The sequence below is a fragment of the Strix aluco genome, chromosome 4 (genome assembly GCF_031877795.1).
Source record: "Strix aluco isolate bStrAlu1 chromosome 4, bStrAlu1.hap1, whole genome shotgun sequence".
Lineage (NCBI taxonomy): Eukaryota > Metazoa > Chordata > Aves > Strigiformes > Strigidae > Strix > Strix aluco.
The window spans coordinates 106,427,916-106,448,351 of record NC_133934.1 but is presented as its reverse complement, the minus strand read 5'-3'; the positions used below and the strand labels follow the sequence as shown (position 1 = coordinate 106,448,351).

The window sequence follows — 20,436 nt, the reverse complement described above, 5'->3', positions numbered from 1 at the left end:
ACCAGCAACATAGGTCATTGCAGCACCTGAAATTGAGAACATCCTGCCCTTTAAATCAACTTGCTTTAGTGCTTTCCTAGATGGAAAACTAAAGTCAAATGTCATGCTCTTTCCTCAAACCCAGACCCCACCAAACCCCAGGAGCAGACAGAGTAACTGCACTTCTGCACCTGAGAATTACTCAGCACAGCCCACCTCCACCTTGGATGGCAACAGCATTGTCTGGATTGCCTCCCCACAAGCACAAGAGGGCTGGAGAGTCACTCTCTCTTAAGCTGTGGAGGAACATAACCACTACATCTGTGTGCACCCAGGCATGCAGAGCTCAAACAGTACTGAAGCATTAGCACTGCCCTCACAGGATATGCGTGACCTCACTCCCCTGGACCTGGCAGATAGGAGAAGACAGAAACCTTTTTGGATTTGAGTGCAGACCTCAATCAGCCAGGCCTATTTCATGCTTCTTTCCCTGCACCCCTCCCCCCTTCCTTTTCAAGTGGCAGTTCTTTTCTTTTGGCTTCAGAGAGACCTTCAGGACTCCAGAATCCTTCAGCATTCCCTATCTTACAAATTATCATCCACCTTACCTACTAAAAGTGGACAAGAAGAACAAAACATCTGTGCTCAACAGGGCAGACAGATTTATAAAGCTAGATGGGGCAGGGCAAGCTGAGAGTTGTTTGTTGATATGACAGCAAACTTGAGGGTGGGCTCAAGAGACAAAAAGGTGAGAAAGAGTGATCCCTGCATTGTCCAGTGTGTCCCTCATTCCTTCTGAGACAAGTTTGTCACTCCTGTGAAATCTTCACTTGGCCATCTCATCCTTCCCTAGTGATTCGACTGCTTAGCAAGCATCTCTGTTAGCAAACCTTAACCCGCCCTTTCACAAGTGGCAGCCTGCCGTAGAAGGCAGCCACTTTACCAGGCAATAACACCTGCTGGAAAGAAAATTCCTGTAAGCAGATTCCTTGTGACTGAAGCAGCAACCTTGACTAGTCACTTCAGAGCCCCGTTACATCCATAATGATACTGTCTCCACCTTTCCCTTCCCCCCAGCATGAAAGATGAGTGGTTGTGTGGAACGAGTCCCCGAGCTGTGATGGGAATCCGTCTCGCTTGGCTGCAAAAAATATATATATCCTGATATGGCTGTGATGAATCCTTTCATTATTCATCTGCAATTGCCCTGCTACTGCTGCTGTTCCGTTCTCACTCTCTCTCTTTCTTTTATAAATAAAAATGGAAACAGATTAATGACAAATGTTGACAGAGATTGCTTTTAAACAGCCACACCTGAATGTGGGCTATGGGGGAGGAGCAGTGGCAAAGCAGCATCAGAGGGATGGGGAGACCAGGAAAGACTAAGTGAGAGATGAGAAAAGATAAAGATGCTCACTCCAACTGGGCTTGATGAGCAGTGACTGGAGCAAGGTATCTTTCTAGTGATGAGGACTTCAATTTACTCTAACAAATGAGCTCTGGATTAACCGAGCTATGTATCCAAACTCTTTGAAATAACTAGCAGCAGTCAGTTGTGCTGTCAAAGGTACTCTGGAGCAAAGTTTGCAGATACTCCAGCAAAATATTAATGGAATGAAATGGCAACACACAGAGGGGCAGTTACACACAGCAGCCCCCAGTGATGAACAAATAATACCAGATAATGCTGCTTATCCCACTCCACTCCTGGTGACCAGCGAACACCAAGGCTCTAGTTTGTACAACTGCCAAAGCCACTTGTATTTTGGGAATGTGGCTCAGACAGGCAAAGACAGTTCGTGACCAGTCAGGCCACAGGTTGACACCGTGAGTGAGTGCATCCAAGAGGCAAACCTGGCCTCATGACACTTCCCTGTCCATTCCCACTGCATGAAGAAACATGTCAAGCCTTTTACTCAAGTAGCACTCCAAGAAGCTGCATTGTTTATTCCTACTTAATGTTTCATCCCCTTACTGAAGAAAGAACAGGAGCAGGAGAGGAGCAGCAGAGGTAGCATCCAGGTCTTAGAGAAAGAAAAATTGACTCACTTTGGGTTTACTTCTGATCTTAAAATAACCCATTGCAGCCATTCTAAGCAGGTGGGCTGCAGGACACAAAGAGCTCTTAAAGTGCTGCCCTCTCATAACTAAACTATATCTGTCCCTTGCAGATCCTGGCACATTTGCTCCTGAGCTGAACTGCAAGTTCTCATCACACAAACAAGTGAAAGACCTGACCTCCAAAATGGCCAACTGTGTGCGCCACACACTGCTGCAGCATCACAGAGGGGCAGGGAGCTGCAGCCATTGCACCTGCCTTAGTATTTAGCCCAGCTGTTGCATCTCAGACCTTCTAGGTACTGTGTAAATCCTGCACATTGGAATAAGTCTCCTCTCCCCTATGTGAGGACTGATGACACCCTTGTCCTTCACATGTACTGATGTCCTTTAAATCAGCTGAGAGTCCAGAGATTAAATTCATTTTTTTACCATTCTTGTCTCTGCTTTTAATCTCTTCCTCCTCCTCCACAGACAGCTTGAGCTCTGTTATCACTTCTCTGTGTATCTCCACCCCTATGGTGATCTCCAGCAACTGTGGTCTCCTCCTCTAGGTCCCATGCTTCCTACCTCAAGCACCACCTATCCACATAAAGATACCATGTCTGCTAAAATCACCCTCTACCAAACCATTTCCAAGGCTATCTCACCTTCCTGCTATCGGTTACACCTCCTAGCTAGCTGCTCATTCCATCAAAGTGTTTGGCATCACATTTGAGAGCAGAGACGTGCATGGACACATTGCTGCTTGCTCCTTGCCAGCCTCCCACTTAACTAAACCCATTTTCATCCTTCCCTCAGAATTGGTCCTGCTCTTTTGGTGCCAAGACGCCCTCCTGTCCTCCTCAAAGCACACTGCTCCTTGGACTCCTTTCAACAGCAGCTAATGCAAGACATTACAGCACAGAAGCCTGTGCCAACATCCAGTGCATAAACAAAGACTAGATACATGAGAGGAGAGAACACACTGTCAGCATTTAGTAACAAACACTAATTGCGAACAAGGGGATGGAGTTCTCCATCCCTGTTCTCTCAGCAGCCAAAAGCCATCTGAGCCAGGAGTGGCCATTCACAAACCTAGGATCCGTTAATCACTGAATGGCCCCCTGCTCAGCATCTGACTGACTGCCATCAGCTTGCTCGGTGTCTGACTGATCCACTGAATGGATAGACAGCCTCTTGGAGTTTTATTTGTACCTTGCTAGTGCAGGGACACTGAAATATAAGGCCCTTAGGGAGGCAATTTCAAAAGCCTTGCAGGCCTGCCGCAGATTTGCCCTATAACTTTCGCAAAGTATTGACTTCTCTCTGTGCCTCTTATTTTCCTGAGAAAATTGCCTTACATCCCATCCCAGAAGGCTGCGGAGCATGCTGTCTGTGGGCCTCAACGTTTCAGTACTTCTGTTGAAAGCTGCTGCAAAGGCCAGATGGCTTTTTTAATAACATTCTCATTCACCAGAAAGGCTGGTTCTCATCACATGAAACATGGTGCAGAGATACTAAGTATTTTCCATCATTTCGCTCCATTTTGCCCCATCATTCATTACTTCATATAGATAAACAAATCAGCCCCTCAAAGAGAAGAGATCCACATGAGAGACACTTTGGGTTCTCTAGAACAGGTATGTCCCTTCCAGTCATAATCCCTTTTTAGGAAGCATATATGTTTATGTCACAGGAAATGTCCCTTCTCACCTCAGCTAAACATGGTGTCAAAACCCCTAAGGAGTACCTGGGAGGAGCACTGTTCTTGGCGAGGCATCTCCATGTGACTTTACAACCCCTTAAAGCACCTCTTGCACCTTTGGACTGTGTGGAGTTCCTATGAGCTGCTGAAACCCTGGAGAACATGGGGTGGTGGGCACAAGTCTGTAAGCAATTGAGCCAAAGTTAAAAGCTTGGTGCTATCAGTTGTGTGTCTCCTTCATTCAAACCATTATTCCCCAGGAATTTCTCCCAGCCCACCCATCTCCCCAGCCCCATCCTGCCCTCGTGCCTTTAGCTGCCTCTGGCACTCCTCACACACATCAACTGAGCCAAATCAACTGATTAAAACAGCAGAAATCAAGTAATTTTTTGCAGTTAAGGGGGTTGACATGAGTCAAAGGGGTCCAACAAGTGAAAGGTAACCAGCAGGAGCTTACAGTCAGGCAGTGGGAGACAACGGGGTGGAGATGGAAGGAGAAGGCTTCCCCTTTCAGCAGAGATAAACTGTTTACCTCACCTCATGGCCTTGCACCCCATATTTCCAACAAAGAAAATGTCACTAAAATTTCAGTCAACTGTGAAGACTTTATAGACTGCTTTAGGATGTATTTGGATAAAAAAATTAGTAAAGAAATGTAAGGTCAACATCCTTCCAAATTTCTACATGCTATAGGGTTTCAGCTCCCACAGACACTCAAGGTGATGTTGGAAACCCTTTGAGTGCATTGCAGATGAACTTATTGTCCCATGCAGTCCATTCCACATGCTGCTCTAGTCCTCACTGTACTTCTTGGTTGATTTTAACCTACACAGCCCTTCAGGATTCAGAGTCTCAGTCCCCCCAGTATCCACCCCTCTCCTCAGCTCTGGGACCAGAAGTTGCATAGTTACTTGCATAGTTACTTAGGACAGCCTCATGAAAGTGTCAGCTGTTGCCTTGCCTTGGAAACATTATTAGCTTTGATGGTTGTCGTTTTCCAAATGAACATCCTGTATTAACCCACATGAAGTTTTAGCCCCACCACCATTGAGCAGATTTGAATTCTGTGGAAAGACAGAAGATCTGGAGTCTATTGACCTTCACACCCCATTGCAAAGTCCACCTTTTAGTCAAGTTTGAGTTTAATGAGATGACATGAAGTGCCTAAGTAATGGGGTATAGTATTCATATGGATATAAACTGCCCAAGCAAAGGCCTAGTCCAGCCTGTCTCTTTTTCCTCCTTTATCCTGCCCCTTGTATCTCACAGCTTTGCCCCTTTGCCCTTGTTCTGACTCTTTCCTGATCCTCCCATCAGGTGACAATTTGAATTTTAAAGCCATTTACACTCCAAAAGGTGCATAATCAGATTTTTATCCTGTACTTTTCTGATGTGACTTTTTTATTATGACATCAAGTACTGACCCATAATAAGGATGTAAATGCCCACTTTAATGTCTATTACCAGTATCTGCAGATGCATATAAAATTATAGTATCATCACATAACTACATATTAACCTCTTGAGCTCCATGACAGACAAACTCTCCAGGGAACACTGTATTCCAATTTTCAATTACCAGCAGTAGTTCAGTGACAAGCAGTAGAAGTTGTACTCATCCATATCCTAAACACTCAAGGTACTTGCAGAATGATAGAGTAGTCACATTCTGAACACGCCAGTTCTGGTGCTTCCAGTTGCCATCCAGTTGCCAGCCATTTGTGACAAGAATTTGGGTCATTCCAAGGAACAAATACAGTTACATTTATGTATACATACAGGTGGGATGTAGCTTACCCGAAAGAAATTTGTGGTTTTCAGCAAAGTTGTTTCTGAGTCACGTGGTAGTGCACAACCATGACTTTATCCACCGTGATCAAGCAGAGAGAAGATAAGGTGTACAACAACATACCACGTGTCATCTTTTATGCTTCTGTTGAGCAAACAATGCACTTTGCTCAGAAAATGACCATTTAGCACAGGTGTAAAAGTGCAATGTGTGAGCAAGGAATGATATGGTCCACAATACTTTATTGCAAGGATAAGGATACCACAACTGCAGCTACCTGCCCCATCTCAAGAGGGTATTAGTAAAAATTCAAACATTCTGATTTTCATCTTTCAGGTTAATGGCATCTGTTTACATCAGAAATTGGGTATTCAGCTGTGAACAGAGCCTGCCAACCCACGTCTGACATAAGAATCCTACAAAAACTTGGAGAGGGAAGTTGTTTGTGGGTTTTTTTAAAAAACAAAACAAAACAAAACAAACATTTCTCTAGAAGATCTAGACCTGAGCGTCAATGGAGAGAACAGAACAAAACATAGGATAATAAAGACAGAAGTTAGTACCATTTTGTCTTCATACTTTTCTCCTCTTTCTGATACAGCTCAGACAGATGATTGACTCTGGTTCCAAAGAGGGTCTCTGACCTGAGGGCATTCTTCCCAAAATATACACTAAGATTTCTGATATTTTAAAACTCTGCTGAATTGGGCATTAACAGGCAGCTTATCATTTGTTAAATAACAGACAGGTTTTCTGCACTGGACACTCATTACTCTAAAGTTAAGGGAAGAGAATCAGAGGACAACACTTGAAATGTTAGTGTAAGACATGAGTCAATAGTCATATCATCCTATGACGTTCAGGTAAAAGTATACAAAGTGTAATGGCTCAAGAGCAAGTTTTCATCTACCTATTACTCTTTCTGGAGTTGTAGCGGACAAGCTATTTCACAGCAGATCCTCTGTTATACTATGCATTTGGGCTGCTTTTCCACTTTCAATTCCTTTGAAGTCTAGGAATCATTGATATTTCCAGAGACAAAGCATATGTTGGAAAACTAAAATACCCTATAAGGAAACCCCAATAGAAAGCAAATACATACCAAAAATTCCTAGCTCAAAAATAAATAAAATCTATCTATGTATATACACACACTTATCCAGTTACAGATAAAAATACTCAAAAGTGAAGAAATGAACTGCCATCCTAATTTGTCCCTCTGTGCATACGCATTACAATAACGCCAAATCAAGTGATCATACAGTTTATTTTCTGAGATTCTAGCTTCATACAGAGGACAGAACACACACCTCTGGAGAGGTGAGGGCCAAGAACTGAAGGAGATTGGGTCTGAGTCATTTGCTGCTAAAGACAGAAAGGACAAAGCAGGAAATTGTCAAGGCAAAGTTCTTGCAATGAAAGCAATTGACTATCAGCCCTGGAGAGATGCCTGTGTGTTGCCATCTCTCTGATATCTGAGAAGTCAGAGAGTGACTTCAGCAAGGAGGACAGTGTTCCTCAGCTCATCAGTAATTGTGGCTGGATTTGCTGAAGCTGAGTGCTCATAGCTGCTATGGAAATCTGTAGGAAATGTAGGAACCTACAAAAGGCTACGAAGTAAGCCACTCCAAATCACTAGTGCCCAGGTATCTCATCTTGGGCCCCTCAAATTCAGAGGTAACTCCTGGGTTTTGTTTCAGTCATTCCAACCTAAACTCCACACCTATAAAATAAGGATGACAATAACATCCAAATTCTCAGCACATAAATAAATTCATTAACTTTCTAAGATGCCATAGCAGGATGTACTTTGAAGACACTAACAAGGAAATTACTTCTTCCCTCTTCAGAGTAGAGTATGGATGCTGTGCAGTAAATAAAGCTTGAAGTCAGTCTAAATGAGGAAAAAAAACCCAAACCCAAGCAGCTGTACATTCAGAGTCTCAACCCTCCTACACTGACTGAGGCAGGCACTAGTGTGAAAGGGGAGTGGGGGAAATGGGACAGGACACAAAACCCTCAAACCCAGCAACAAATCACGCAACTGCTTGACTGTGTTGTACTGTGCATGCAGAAGGGCACTGATTACAGCAACACTGGCCACTTGAATTGCAGCCTTGTTTGTTATGGGAACAGAAATTTTCCTATTTGTTTCCTTTTTTATTGGCAGGGGTGTGTGGGGGTGGGGGTGTGTGCATGCATGTGTGTGTCACACCTCATGGTCCCTCTTCCCTCTCCCGGGAATCAGACCCTGTACTCCTCATTCCCACTCCTTGCTGTCTCCACAGTACCTGAAAGGACCAGCAAGGGATAAAAGGCTCATGAAAGCTCCCCTTGCTACTCTTGTTTGTATAGGCTTCTTTCATGGTGACATTGGACAGCCAGGAAAGAAAACACAGGACTTCTTTTACTCACCATACAACACTCAGCATTGAGTGTCTTCACCTCTGGCTTTCTCAAAATGGGAATGCATGTTTCCCCATGGTGGGTGGCTGGGTGAGTCCAAGCACTTGCAAATTATGTGGTGAAGAGGATGAAGAAAAGTCCTAAGGCAATGCTGGTGAACCTCTCAGGAAGCTGGTGCCAAAATTACTAGAAAAACATCAGCATCAGTGCTGGCATTAGTTTAGCAGAATCACTATTTTGCCATCACTGCCCCTGCAGACAGTCTGTGAGGAAGAAGCTATGACACTTCTCAAAGTAAGACTTCTCCAACTGGATGCAATTTTAAAAGCACATTTTGCAAAATCCATGTGTTTCATCTGCCTAAGGGCAGCAACTCCTGACTAAGATCTGTTCTTGTTCTCATCTTTAGGTACTTCCCTGTTGCTCCCCCACTAGAAATGAGCTAAATTAATGTCATTTAGCATTTTGAAACTCTACAATATGTTTCATAAAAAAACCTATTATCAAGTATCTGCTCTTATTGGAAAATTGCTTTACTTCAGTAGAGAAAAAAATTTTGTACCCCCAGATTTCAAATACCCTTTATTTAGATGCAAGAAATCCTCCATTAGTATGTAGCAAGTCTACTTGTAGACATCTGCAGCTTCAGTTGATTCTCTGAGCTGGAAAAGTATGAAGCAAGCATGTCTGAAAAACATCAAAATAGTAAAAGCCACCACAGTCAGCCCTGTTACTGAATTGACCACCAGCTATTCAAACTGAACTGAGAAAATTCTCAGCCCTTGGATGTAAAATTAAGGATGTGTAAACAAGGACCATTCAGATTTTTTTTTCTTCTTCTTTTTTAATAGAAATGCCTCCAGTTATCAAATGAAATGCTTCATTCCTCAGGGAAAAAAAAAATGCAAGTAGGTAGAAGACTGAACTAGCTCATAATGATTTTTAGATATCTGACATTTTTGACTGTAACCCATAGTTAATAATGTGTGCCAAATCTAGGCACTTCCCATAAGAGAACCTATTGTTAAAAGCTCTTTTCTCCTTGATCCCAACAAAAATCAGAACATTTCACCAGGAACACTTTCCAATTCTCACAGGTGCAGCCTGCAGATGAGAGAGGAAAATGGTAACTTTTTAGAATTGGACACCCCCTCCCCCAATATAGTGTTGAGAACTTGAAGCAATTTCCAAAGGATCTTCATCTTCTTGTTTAAAATCAGTCAATCAACTTGGGATCTAATTTTTTACAATTTATTCATTGGAACAGTTAAGATGGAGGGAGTCCTGTTTTGTTCCTTCCTTCCACGAGTGTGCATAGCTATCAATACTGGGACACAAATATATGCAAAAGAAAATTCAAAGTCCACTGCTCATTTGATCTTTGAAGCCACTGCTATCATGGTAAAAAAGAATGATGCCAATCTATCTTAAAAGGATGTTAGCATTGGCAAAATGAATAGATACCCATTACTATCAGTTGAGACTGAGTTGAGTTGAAACAATGACTTGGAAGTGAAAGGCTACTTAAGAAACTCTGGAATTGTTTCAAATTCCAAACAAGGAACATCTCACTTGTCTAGAGGCTATGTCATGACAAACTGGGAAACAAAATCATTGCAAAAAACAAAGAATGGACATGATAAATTACCTCAAATCCTTCACTCAGGTTTGCAATTCAAAGGAAGAAAAGCATAGTAACTCCCTACAGACCTTCAGGTTATAGTTTATACTTAAGGAACCGGTCAAGGAAGCAAGCAGATTATTGGACATTCCGATACTGTAAATCTAGTTAGATGTCAGTGAAACCTCTCTTCTCTCACTCTCAACTCAGTTTGCTTTATATCAAATAAAACACTTCCTTCATATATTGATTTATTTCCAGTTTCTGTAATCAGAACAAAGATTCCACAAGAGTCTCATTCAGAGAATACACATCATGTTTAAGACAAAGGAATACAAGCAAGGATCTTCCTTATTTACATGTTATCCCCAAAATAGAGTCCTAGGAACCCAGAGACCAATCCCTATTGAACAGTTAAATCTTATGACCACAAAGAACATTTGGGACACGCACAATGCAGCTCTTTAAAGATTTTGAGTAAACCTGTTTGAGAACCATCTCTAGGTAAGCCCCCTGGGACAGAAGGATGAAGCTAGAATGTAACTGATGGTATAGCTTTGGCTAACTGTCTGGTGTTGCCAAACTTGAGAGAAAATTCAATGGCTTCAGCAGTGCCCAGGGGCTCTGGTCAGGCCAGACCAGTCTCAGTTCACGGCACTCTTAGAAGAGCTTCCAGCAATGAGGTCCCACATGCACCAATCTGGGCAACAAAAACAAATGCTAGCATGGGACATTAACACTATGTCCAAGACTTGAGATCTGAAGCAACAATTCAAATGTGGCACTATTCCATCACTGGAATTTTACATTCATTTTGAAACAAAGGTACAGCATAATCTATTTTAAAGCTGAACAAGCCATTGCTCCCTAATGTTAGAGAACACACTACCAGAAAATCACTTCCTCCAGTCACACCATCTCCTCTCAGATGAGTGCAGAAGAGCTCCTCCACTTGTAGAAGCCTACCATCTGCTCCTTCAGTGTGGTAGTGAAGGGCACATCTACACAGACGCATCTTCCTTATATGCATGAGAGAGAAAAGAAGAAGCAACTGCTATAGTGATTAAGAAAGATACTGCATACTTTTTTGGCAAGGTAATAAGCCCGCCAATGCCCTCCCTCATTTGTTTCTGATTTCAGTGCAACATGCAGGCAGTTCACACAGCTGAGCAAATGAACTGATGCAGAGCTGCTGAAGCTGACATATACACAGGCAACATTGCCCCAAGGTAGCAGAACTCTAGCTGCTAGTACAGCAACAAGGGGAAACCCTCACCAACAACACTCTTCAACTGAGAGATCGTGTAGGTTCTGAAGACTGCACGCTCATATGTCATTATACTACTCAACAAATAAAGTGGCATGCAGAAATGATGCTTCATTTCAGTTGGCACAGATAAGTTTTTTCTCATCTCACCTTCTCATGTAAATTTCATAACAATCTTTTGGTAGCAACAAAAAACTTCCATCACCATGACTTTTCCCTGTGTTTGCCAAAACACTTCCAATTTTTCAACAGATCTCTATACTGTAGAAAAAAAAGTCTTCTGTCTTCTCTGAGGTTCTAAACCAGAAGCAACAATAATTTCATGCAGACTGACCTTTCACTATAAAATTGACCATTCAGTGTCTTTTGGATGCCTCTGTATTTATTTCAGTGGATTATATTTGGCCACAACATTCCTTCCATAAAGCTGCTGTCTGCAAATTGAAGCCTGAAGATACACAGAAGCCACTGCTTCCCACAGTACCTTGTTCCAATGGTTAATCTATCCTCACTGTTAAAAACTCACACCCTATTTCTAACCTGAATTCATCTGGCTTTAGTTTCAAGTTCATTTTTATGTCTACCTGCTCAAGACAAGAGACACTTTATTACCTAGTATTTCCATACAGGACTTTCTACCACACAGGCATGACATCTCTGATGCTCTTCTGATAAAACTAAACAGACTGAGATCTTAAGTATTCCAAATTATAAAAACTGTCAGTCCAAAATTGCACTGTAATACTGCTAAAGGAAATGCAATACACATTGGAATAAAAAAAAAATATGAAGATTATTTTTACTTTCTAGGATCTTGTGCATTGAAAAGCAGTGATAAGAACTTTAGATTCAGAGTCAACTGCCTAAATATCACTTTTATGGTAGTGTTACAGCAGTGTCTGGGCAGCAAGGGCTAGCATAATGTTTGGATAGATGAGTATATGAAGCCTGAATAGCAATAGGGAAGCAAGTGTTCCTGCTTCTATAAAGAATACTCTAAGTGTAGACACCAAAACTGAATGCAGATGGATGTGGAATACTGGGGATTTTCATGCAGGAGCATAATTAAAGGTTAAATGACAAGTTTTACAGTGTAAAGATTATGAAAAACGACTTAACATGGGTTAGTGGATTACACAGGACTTGTTGACGGTATATAGGTAGATATACATGACAAAGAAGCCTAATTGTAAAGGAAGAATAGGACTTTTCAACCTTGCTGAAAAAAAGCATAGCAAGAAACAATATCAGGATGCTGATATTAGGAAAAAACTATTCCAAGAAAAGATGCAATTTGCTTATAAAGAGGGTAATTAATAAGAAAACTGATGACTAAGAAATATGAACTAATCCTTGCTTGATGCTTTGAAAGTCAGATTACATGTCCTTCTAAAAATACAATTAAATCCAGTTGCAGGATAAATGTTATAGCCAAAAGGTTCACAGAAGTTTTCTCTAGCCTTGAAAAAAGAGTTTGTAAATCTTTCTGAGACAGAACACTAGGCTAAGAGAACATAAAAGGAAAGTATCACTATATAGCTACTTTGTCCTTACAGTAGCCCCTAGGCATCCAAACCCTGCCACTGTGAGAGACAGACTACCAAGCCAGACAGACCTTTGGACTGACCCTGTGCAGCTTTTCTTATGCTGTTTATCCCATTTCCTTCAGAGGTTACAAGGAAAAGAGGGCAGCTTTGCAAAACCCTGATCATCCTCATAATACTGGCAGCTCTGCTTTAAGACAATGAATGTTCTAGGTCATACACACAGGGCTCAGCAATCCTTTTTCTGATTATTGTCTGCAGGTATATATATTTTGCATCTTTCTCTCATATAACAGGTTGTGCCAGCCCATTTTCCACTTTTACCAATTCTTTGAGTTGGTACAAGAATTCTCTTTTCCTGGTATGCCAATTAACACATCTCTGTCACACTACAGTCACACTAACAGCCAGATTTACAGTTAAGAGGGCATTTTACCCACATTAAAGTGGAGAAGGATGTTGAAGCTTCCCTCTGTCTCCACAACATAAATCTGTATGTCACCTGACTGAGGGCCAGCCATGAACCAGTCTCCAGGCACTGGTGACAGTTTAGTCTCCCTGCACTTGCCTATGGCACAGTTTACTTTCTTAAGAATGAAACACTTTGGTATAATTAAGACATTATATTCTCTATGCTGAGTTCAGTCTTTGTACTGGGTAAAAGTTAATGGCCTAAGACAATCTTGCCTTGCTTTCTGTATAGCAAGTGGTCCCCTATGCTTTATGCCTTAAGAAGCATTGCTGTAAAGTATTTTTCCCATATTTGATGGTACAAAAGCAGGACGTCTCAAGCACAAAACACAAACTGGAATAGAATGCAGGGGACCGACACAGTAATGCAATATACCACAATGAGAAAATAAGTTTGTCCTCCTTTGATAGTCTCCTAACAGACTATTAAAATTCATTTTCTGAACAAGTGATTGGTAGCATCCTTCACTTCTGCTTAACTGAAATGTTCCCTGGTTATGACACTGTTCCTCAAGACAACAAAGCAAAGTTCTTATCCAGTTTACATAATTTCTTTTCGATATCCAGGCACACACATTGTTTTTTGTAGCATCTTCTTTCTTCAGTGCAGAAGGGGTTACAAGAAAAGAAACACTCAGCCCTTCTTGTTGCCCTTCCTCCAATTTCCCTTCTCATCCTCTGCCCACTGAGCAGGTCTCTGCAACATCCACAAACAGCATGAGCTTACTACAGTTGGAAGGACAGCACTAACCATCTCAATGTCATTATTCAGGAATGCTGGCAAGACACACCTCTGCATATCACAAACATGAAGCTAATCTATCATTTAGTAGCACTAGTCACAGCCACTTATGAGTTTCTCTCCAGCTACTGTTTTGTTGCTGTCTTCACTCTTTACTGTACCTTACCTTAAAATCATAAATCTATCAGGCCAGAAACTACATTAATTTAATTTACACTTCTCCAGTACCTACAGACCGGGCATTAAGCCTCACTAGAGCTCACTGGGACTACTGGAAATGTGCAGAGAACTACTAATTGTGCTCCTCCCAGCCCTTGATTTCTCTTTCACTGAATGTCCATCTGCTCCCTGTACATAAAGCCCTGTTTGCAAAAGTATGTCATTATAAGACTGGTCTCTGTCATCTATGAAAAACTGTAGCAATTGCATGAGGTCCCCAGTGACAGGAAGGGGTACGTATCATGTCACCTTTCTAAAAAGGCAGGAAGAAAGATCTGGGGAATGACAGGCTAGTCAGCCTTACGTCAGTCCCTTGTAGCTTTATGGAGCAAGTTCTGGAAGCCATTTCCAGGCACCCAAAGGACAAGAAGGTGACTAGGAACAGGCAGCCAGATTAAATGAGGGAATACCATGCCTATGAACCTGACTGCCTCCTATGATGAAATGACAGGCTCTGTGAATGCGTAGAGGGCAGTGGATGCTGTTTACATTGACTCCAGCAAGCCTCTTGATGCAGTCTTTCACAGCATGCTTATAGCCAAATGAGGGAGCTATGGACTGGATGCCATCTAGTAAGAAAGGTCAGCAAGAAATTGGTTGAACTGTCAGGCTCAAAGAATAATGATCAATGGTTTGAAATCTGAGTGATGGCCAGTTATGAAAAGCATGCTGCAGAAGACAATACTGGGATTGATACTGTTCAGTGATCGTTAGTGATGTGGCGGAAAGAGACAGAACATACTCTCAGAAATAATGGCATGTTGGGGAGGACAGCCATGGATATACTCCACCTAGAGGAACCTTGACAGATTGGAAGGATGAAAAGACAGACACCTCATGAGTAGAATAGAATAGTTCCAGTCAGAAGGGACCTACAACAATCATCTAGCCCAACTGCCTGACCACTTCAGGGATGACCAAAAGTTAAAGTATATTATTAAGGGCATTGTCCAAATGCCTCAAACACTGACAGGCATGGAGCATTGACCACCTCTCTAGGAAGCTTGCTCCAGTTTTGACTACCCTCTCTATATAGAAGTGTTTTCTAATGTCAAGTCTGAACCTCCCCTGACACACCTTTGAACCATTCCCATGTGTCCTGTCACTGGATACCAGGGAGAAGAGCTCAGCACCTCCCTTTCCAGTTTCCCTCCTCATGAAGCTGTAGAGAGCAATGAGGTCATCCTTCAATTTCCTTTTCTTCAAACTAGATAAACCCAGAGTCCTCAGCCACTCCTAATAGGATAGGCCTTCCTAGTCCTTTCACCAGCTTTGTTGCCCTCCTCTGGACACATTCAAGGACCTTCACATCCTTTTTAAATTGCAGGGCCCAGAATGGCACACAGTACTCAAGGTGAAGCCACACCAACACTAAATACAGAGGGATAATCACCTCTCTTGACCAGCTGGTTATACTATGTTTGATGCACCCCAGGATGCTGTTTCCCTCTTGGCTGCCAGGGCACACTGCTGACTGTCAACCAGTTCCCCCAGAACCCTTTCTGCAGGGCTGCTTGCCAGCCACTGCTCTCCCAGTTTATACATGTGTCCAGCATTACTCCGTCCCAGGTACAGAATCTGGCACTTGTTAAATTTCATGCCATTGATGATTGCCCAATGCTCCAATCTATCTAGATTGCTCTGCAAGGCCTCTTGTCCCTTGAGAGGGTCAACAGCACCTCCCACTTTAGTATCATCAACAAAGTTGCTAATGGTGCATTCAGCTCCTGCATCCAAATCATTGATAAATATACTGAACAGAACTGTCCCTAGAATCGAACCCTGAGGAACACCACAGGTGACTGGTCACCAGCCAGATGTAGCTCCATTCACTACAGCCCTTTGAGCCCTGCTCTTCAGCCAGTTCTTCACCCAGCACACTGCGTACCAGCTCATTTTGCAGTTGGACAACTTGTCCAGAAGGACGCTGTGAGGGACAGTATCAAGAGCCTTACTGAAATCCAGAAAATCTACATCTACCACCTTCCCTTCATCTCCTAGGTCAGTGACCTTATCATAGAAGGATATCAAATTAGTTAAACAGGACTTTCCTTTTGTCAACCCATGTTGACTGTGTCTGATGCTTGCATTGTCCTTTAAATGCCTTTCAACAGCACCCAGTATGATCTTCTCCATAATTTCTCCAGGTACTGGGGTTAGACTAACAGGTCTGTAAGTTTCCTTCTTGTAAATTGGAATAACGTTGTCCAGCTTCCCGTCAGCAGGGACCTCCCCAGACTCCCAATACCTTTCGTAGACGATTGAGAGGGGTCCTGCTGTAACTTCCACAAGCTCCTTCAGTTCTCAGGGATGAATCCCATCCAGCCTCATAGACTTATGAACATTCAACTGATACAATTGGTCCCTTACAATTTCAGTGTCCACAAATGGAAAAATCAATATTCCTGCAGTCACGGTCCTCCAACGCAGAGGACCAGGCAGCCCAAGGTCTATCAGTATTATTAGAGACTGAGAAAAAAAAAAGCTTTGAATGCCTCCACTTTTTCTTCATCCCCATTTGTCAGGTGACCATCTCCAACACATATCAACCCAATGTTTTCCTTAGACCTCCTCTTGCTATTAATGTACTTCAAAAAGCCTTTCTTGTTGTCTGCCTCAACACTGGCCAGTTTCAACCCTAATTAAGCTTTGGCCTTTTGTGTTTTCTCCCTGCATATGCCAACCACAGCTGTGTAATCTTCCTGTGAAGCCTGACCTTGCTTCCAGAGATCAAACAATGAGTTCCAAGAGGAGTTCCCTGTTTAGCCAAACTGGTCTTCTGCACCGCTTGCTTGACTTTCAACACAAAGGGATTGCCTGCTCTTGTGCTTTTAAAAGGCGGTTCTTGAAAACAGACCAGTACTCATGGACCTCTAAGCCCTCAAAAGCAGATTCTAAGGGGACACTGCTAACTAGTTCACTGAGTAGCTTAAAGTTATCTCTCTTGAAATCCAGGGTAGCAACTCTGCTGATCATTTTTCTGATTATGTCAAAAATCTTAAACTCAACCATTTCGTGGTTACTGTGGCCAAGACAGCCACCTACCATCACATCTCCCACAAGTCCTTTGTTATTCACAAATATCAAGTCTAGGAGGGCGTCTTTCCTAGATGGCTCACTGAGTGCTTGTGACAAATTATTTTCAACATACTTCAGGAATTTGCCAGACTTCCTTGTCACAGCAGTATGGTATTCCCAGTTATGTCTGGGAAGTTGAAGTCTCCCATAAGGACAAAGACAGAAGAAAACTGGAGAGAAGACAAACCTGGAAAAAGACTGGGCAGTCCTGGTGGACAAGTGGAATACAAGTGAACTGTGTATCTTTGAAGCACTAATCACACACTGGATCAGCTTAGTAGAAGCACAGCTACCAAATCAAGGCACATTATTATTCTTTTCTACTCATCTGAAGCACTGTGTCCTTCACTGCAAGTACTGTGTGAGTACAGTGTGAGTTCTAAGGAATCTGCCTTAGAGGGAAAGAGACAAAACAATGCACCTAGTTCATTCATCTAAGAATGCTTCAAATAGTCAAATCTACATCAAGCTACTGAAGTCTGAAGATGAATTTTGATAAATACCCTGGAGTAACAAGATGTGTGATTCATTTAGCATGTCTACCATTCCGGAGAAACAAATCTGGTTGAGAGCCTGACTGACCTGCAAATGGATTCTAACTTATAAATAGGAAAGACAAGGCAGCTGCAAGAACTTGAGTCTCCTGGCATTTCAGAAAGTTGCCATGGCAGGAAGTATGGCTTACCAAGACAAGGCCTGCCACAGTTACTCCTCCGTACTGCCACAGGTACATTCAACCTTTAAAGGCAAGGAAGACCTCCTAGAAGCTTACGGCCTAAGTAAGGGCTTAACCAGATGAACAGTGCTATTGACCTCAATAGGAAAATCTGATAAATTATCTTTCCCTGCCCCTAGAGAAAAATCATGTGAAGTCTGGCAACCCCCTCCCCTGCCACAATGAGTGAGATGAAGGCTGTTGATTCCCTAACACCTCAAACACCTCTCTCTATAAAACTTTTAAAACTGTCCTGACACTGCAGAAGAAACAGAACTACTCTGAACAATACTCAGAATGTAGCGATATATCACAATTGATTTTAAAAAGGGGAACACAAAGGCCAACATTTAAAATTTTAGCTGAACGCTCAGTAATCGAAGTCTGTTGAATAGATTCAAACCAAGAGAGGTTGTGGAGGATCCTTCATGAGATTAAAAACACTCAACTGCACAAACGTTCTTTTAGGGAACCTCCCTGTTACTGAAACAGCCTACAAGTTAGGTTACAAGGCTTCCAATCCTAAAATTTATCTGCAGGTTGTCAAGAGAATGTGACCACCTTTCCACTTCATTATGTTCATGAGTACTAGACAGCCAAGCTACTACTCTTCAGGTTTACCTTTTCATTGCATGTTCTAGATTACAGGCCCTCCAGTGGTCAGACTTCCTGTGCTACCTCTTAAGCACCATTGCTCAAAATAACTACAAAATAAAATAATCCAATGGCTACTTTAAAATAGGAACACTCCTCTCTCCACAAAATCCTTACAGCTTGTCCTGTAATCCAAACTGACCTCTGTACTCCTTCAGCAAGGTAAAAAGGCTTTCCCTGTTCTAATTAGTTCTAAAATGTACTACCACCAAAAAAAAAAAAAAACCCCCGAAAGGTTTTGAGAGGGATTTACATGGACAGATCTGACAGTTTGCTTGGGCTGTGAAATATAAATCCAATTTGGATCTCTCCCCAAGAATAAGTAGGTATTAGGGGATCAGACACGGACAGTATGTCTGTAATATAACTGTATTTGTCAATCATGATTTAGTGAGTCATTCAATTTTTGTTTTGTGTATGTTATGACCATTTAACATTTTAATACAGAGTTAAATATAAATCACTGCTTTATATCCTCACAATCAAATCTGTCCCTCAGCTATTTGATTTATAAGGGAGAGCAGAACACCGCAAAACCACTAAAAACATGTAAATTTTGTTACCTACTTAAGAGTGCTAACTGCACCTTCACATTCAAAATGAATTTTACAAGCTTAAGCAGTCCTGTCTGAAAGTTCCACCTGGTGAGGAAAGCAAAAAGAGTTCTATGCATACAAATATATCCTATTTTTAAAGGACTTAAGACACGAGGCCACCTGTTCCTTGACATATGCTAAGTAGGTATATATTCTAAAAATATAGCCCAAAATAAGCTCCAGAGTAATTCAAGAAAAGTAAGTGATCAAGAATTCAAGAAAAGAGAGGGAATAAATCATTATCCATATATTCTGCAACACAGAAAGTTACAAGGGACCAAGTGGAAGTGCTATGAAGAGAAGAGAATCTCTTTTGTGTATGCTGCAGAGTAAAGTACAATTATCAGTAGGTGGAGACACCTCCAGTAGATATAGCAGACAATACTTTTTGAAGGGACAGAAAACGTGAGACAGAAGCAGTCTGATGTCTCACCCAGAATGCTCTGAGCTCAGGTGATATTTTAAATGGCTTTTTTGTTCAATAGCACATTAACTTCAACAGCAAGCATCCTTTAGAAAGGCTAACAGTAATTTTTTTAATTTATATACCGAGAAATGGAAGTTTTTTATATCCTCTACCATACTCCAAGGATATTCAAGGACCCAGGTTCCCTTCCAGGACACCAGCTTGAACATTTATGTCCAAGTAGTTCTCCCAAATCCTTATCCAGTAGGACATTTAGGAAAGAACATGCAATACACAAGCAAGACTAAAGACATTCAGAACAAGGGAGAAGTAAAAGGTCTAACGGACCATGCTGCCAGTGAGCCAATGGCAATTTCTGAATGGACAAGCACTGTATTTGCTTCACTAGAAGCAACACGATTCGAGTCCAGTAGCACATGGCCTGCAAACATTCTGCTAATACAGAATTCAGGGTCCATATTTCAACTTATTTGCATTCCCTCCTCATTCCCCAGCCAAGAAATCCTCCTGGCCTAGAGAAAGCAGGGGGAGACTTTTGCCTTCCTGAGCAGTAGTGGGACTTTCATCCAAAAAATGCCAAGTCACAAACAAGCAACATGTCCGGGGGTGAATAAGGATCTGAAAACCCAAAAGAATCTGTACATGACCCAGCACATATGAGCTGGCATCAGGGAAGGAGATGAATGCATAATAAATACATCAATAGCAAGAACATTTTTAAAAGCCACTGCGGTCCCAACACTGATTACCTTTTTTAAAACAGATTCACAAACACGATTTAGGTATGTGGGGCACGCAGATCAGTCTGGATGATGGCACGCATCACGCACCAATACTGAAGATGTCGCTACTGCCAAACAAGGTATTTGGTGAAGACACACACCAGAGTCAAACACTTCCAAAATCCAGCAAACTTTTACAGTTGCAATGCTTCCTTTTAGCTGTATCCAGGACTCTTCTCTGGTGGCATTTTAAAAAAGTTACTGGAGGCAGCAATAGTGGCTTTCTCGGCTGCTGGTGTTTTCCCTGTCCACTCAGAGTTCTGGGATCTCAGGGATGGTGTTGCTGGTAGCTCTGACTCTGCTGCATCCATGGGGACAGATAAAGTTGCTGGAACATAAAATTGCAGGAAAGGGGGAACAGAGGAAGAGAGCAGGAAAGGGCAATAAAAAAAAAAGTTAGA

General features: G+C 42.1%; 1 protein-coding gene across 6 annotated transcripts in view; it reads right to left on the bottom strand.

Annotated features, from left to right (window-relative positions):
• Positions 1–5,154: 5,154 nt before the first annotated feature.
• The window catches only part of GPATCH2L (G-patch domain containing 2 like), a 48,086-nt gene continuing 32,804 nt past the window's right edge, over positions 5,155–20,436 (bottom strand). For all 6 annotated transcript variants that reach the window (XM_074824787.1, XM_074824788.1, XM_074824790.1 and 3 more), the window contains one exon: positions 5,155–20,363. In XM_074824787.1, the coding sequence (XP_074680888.1) occupies positions 20,191–20,363 (173 nt within the window). In that variant the 3' untranslated portion in view covers positions 5,155–20,190. The remainder of the gene's footprint in view (positions 20,364–20,436) is intronic.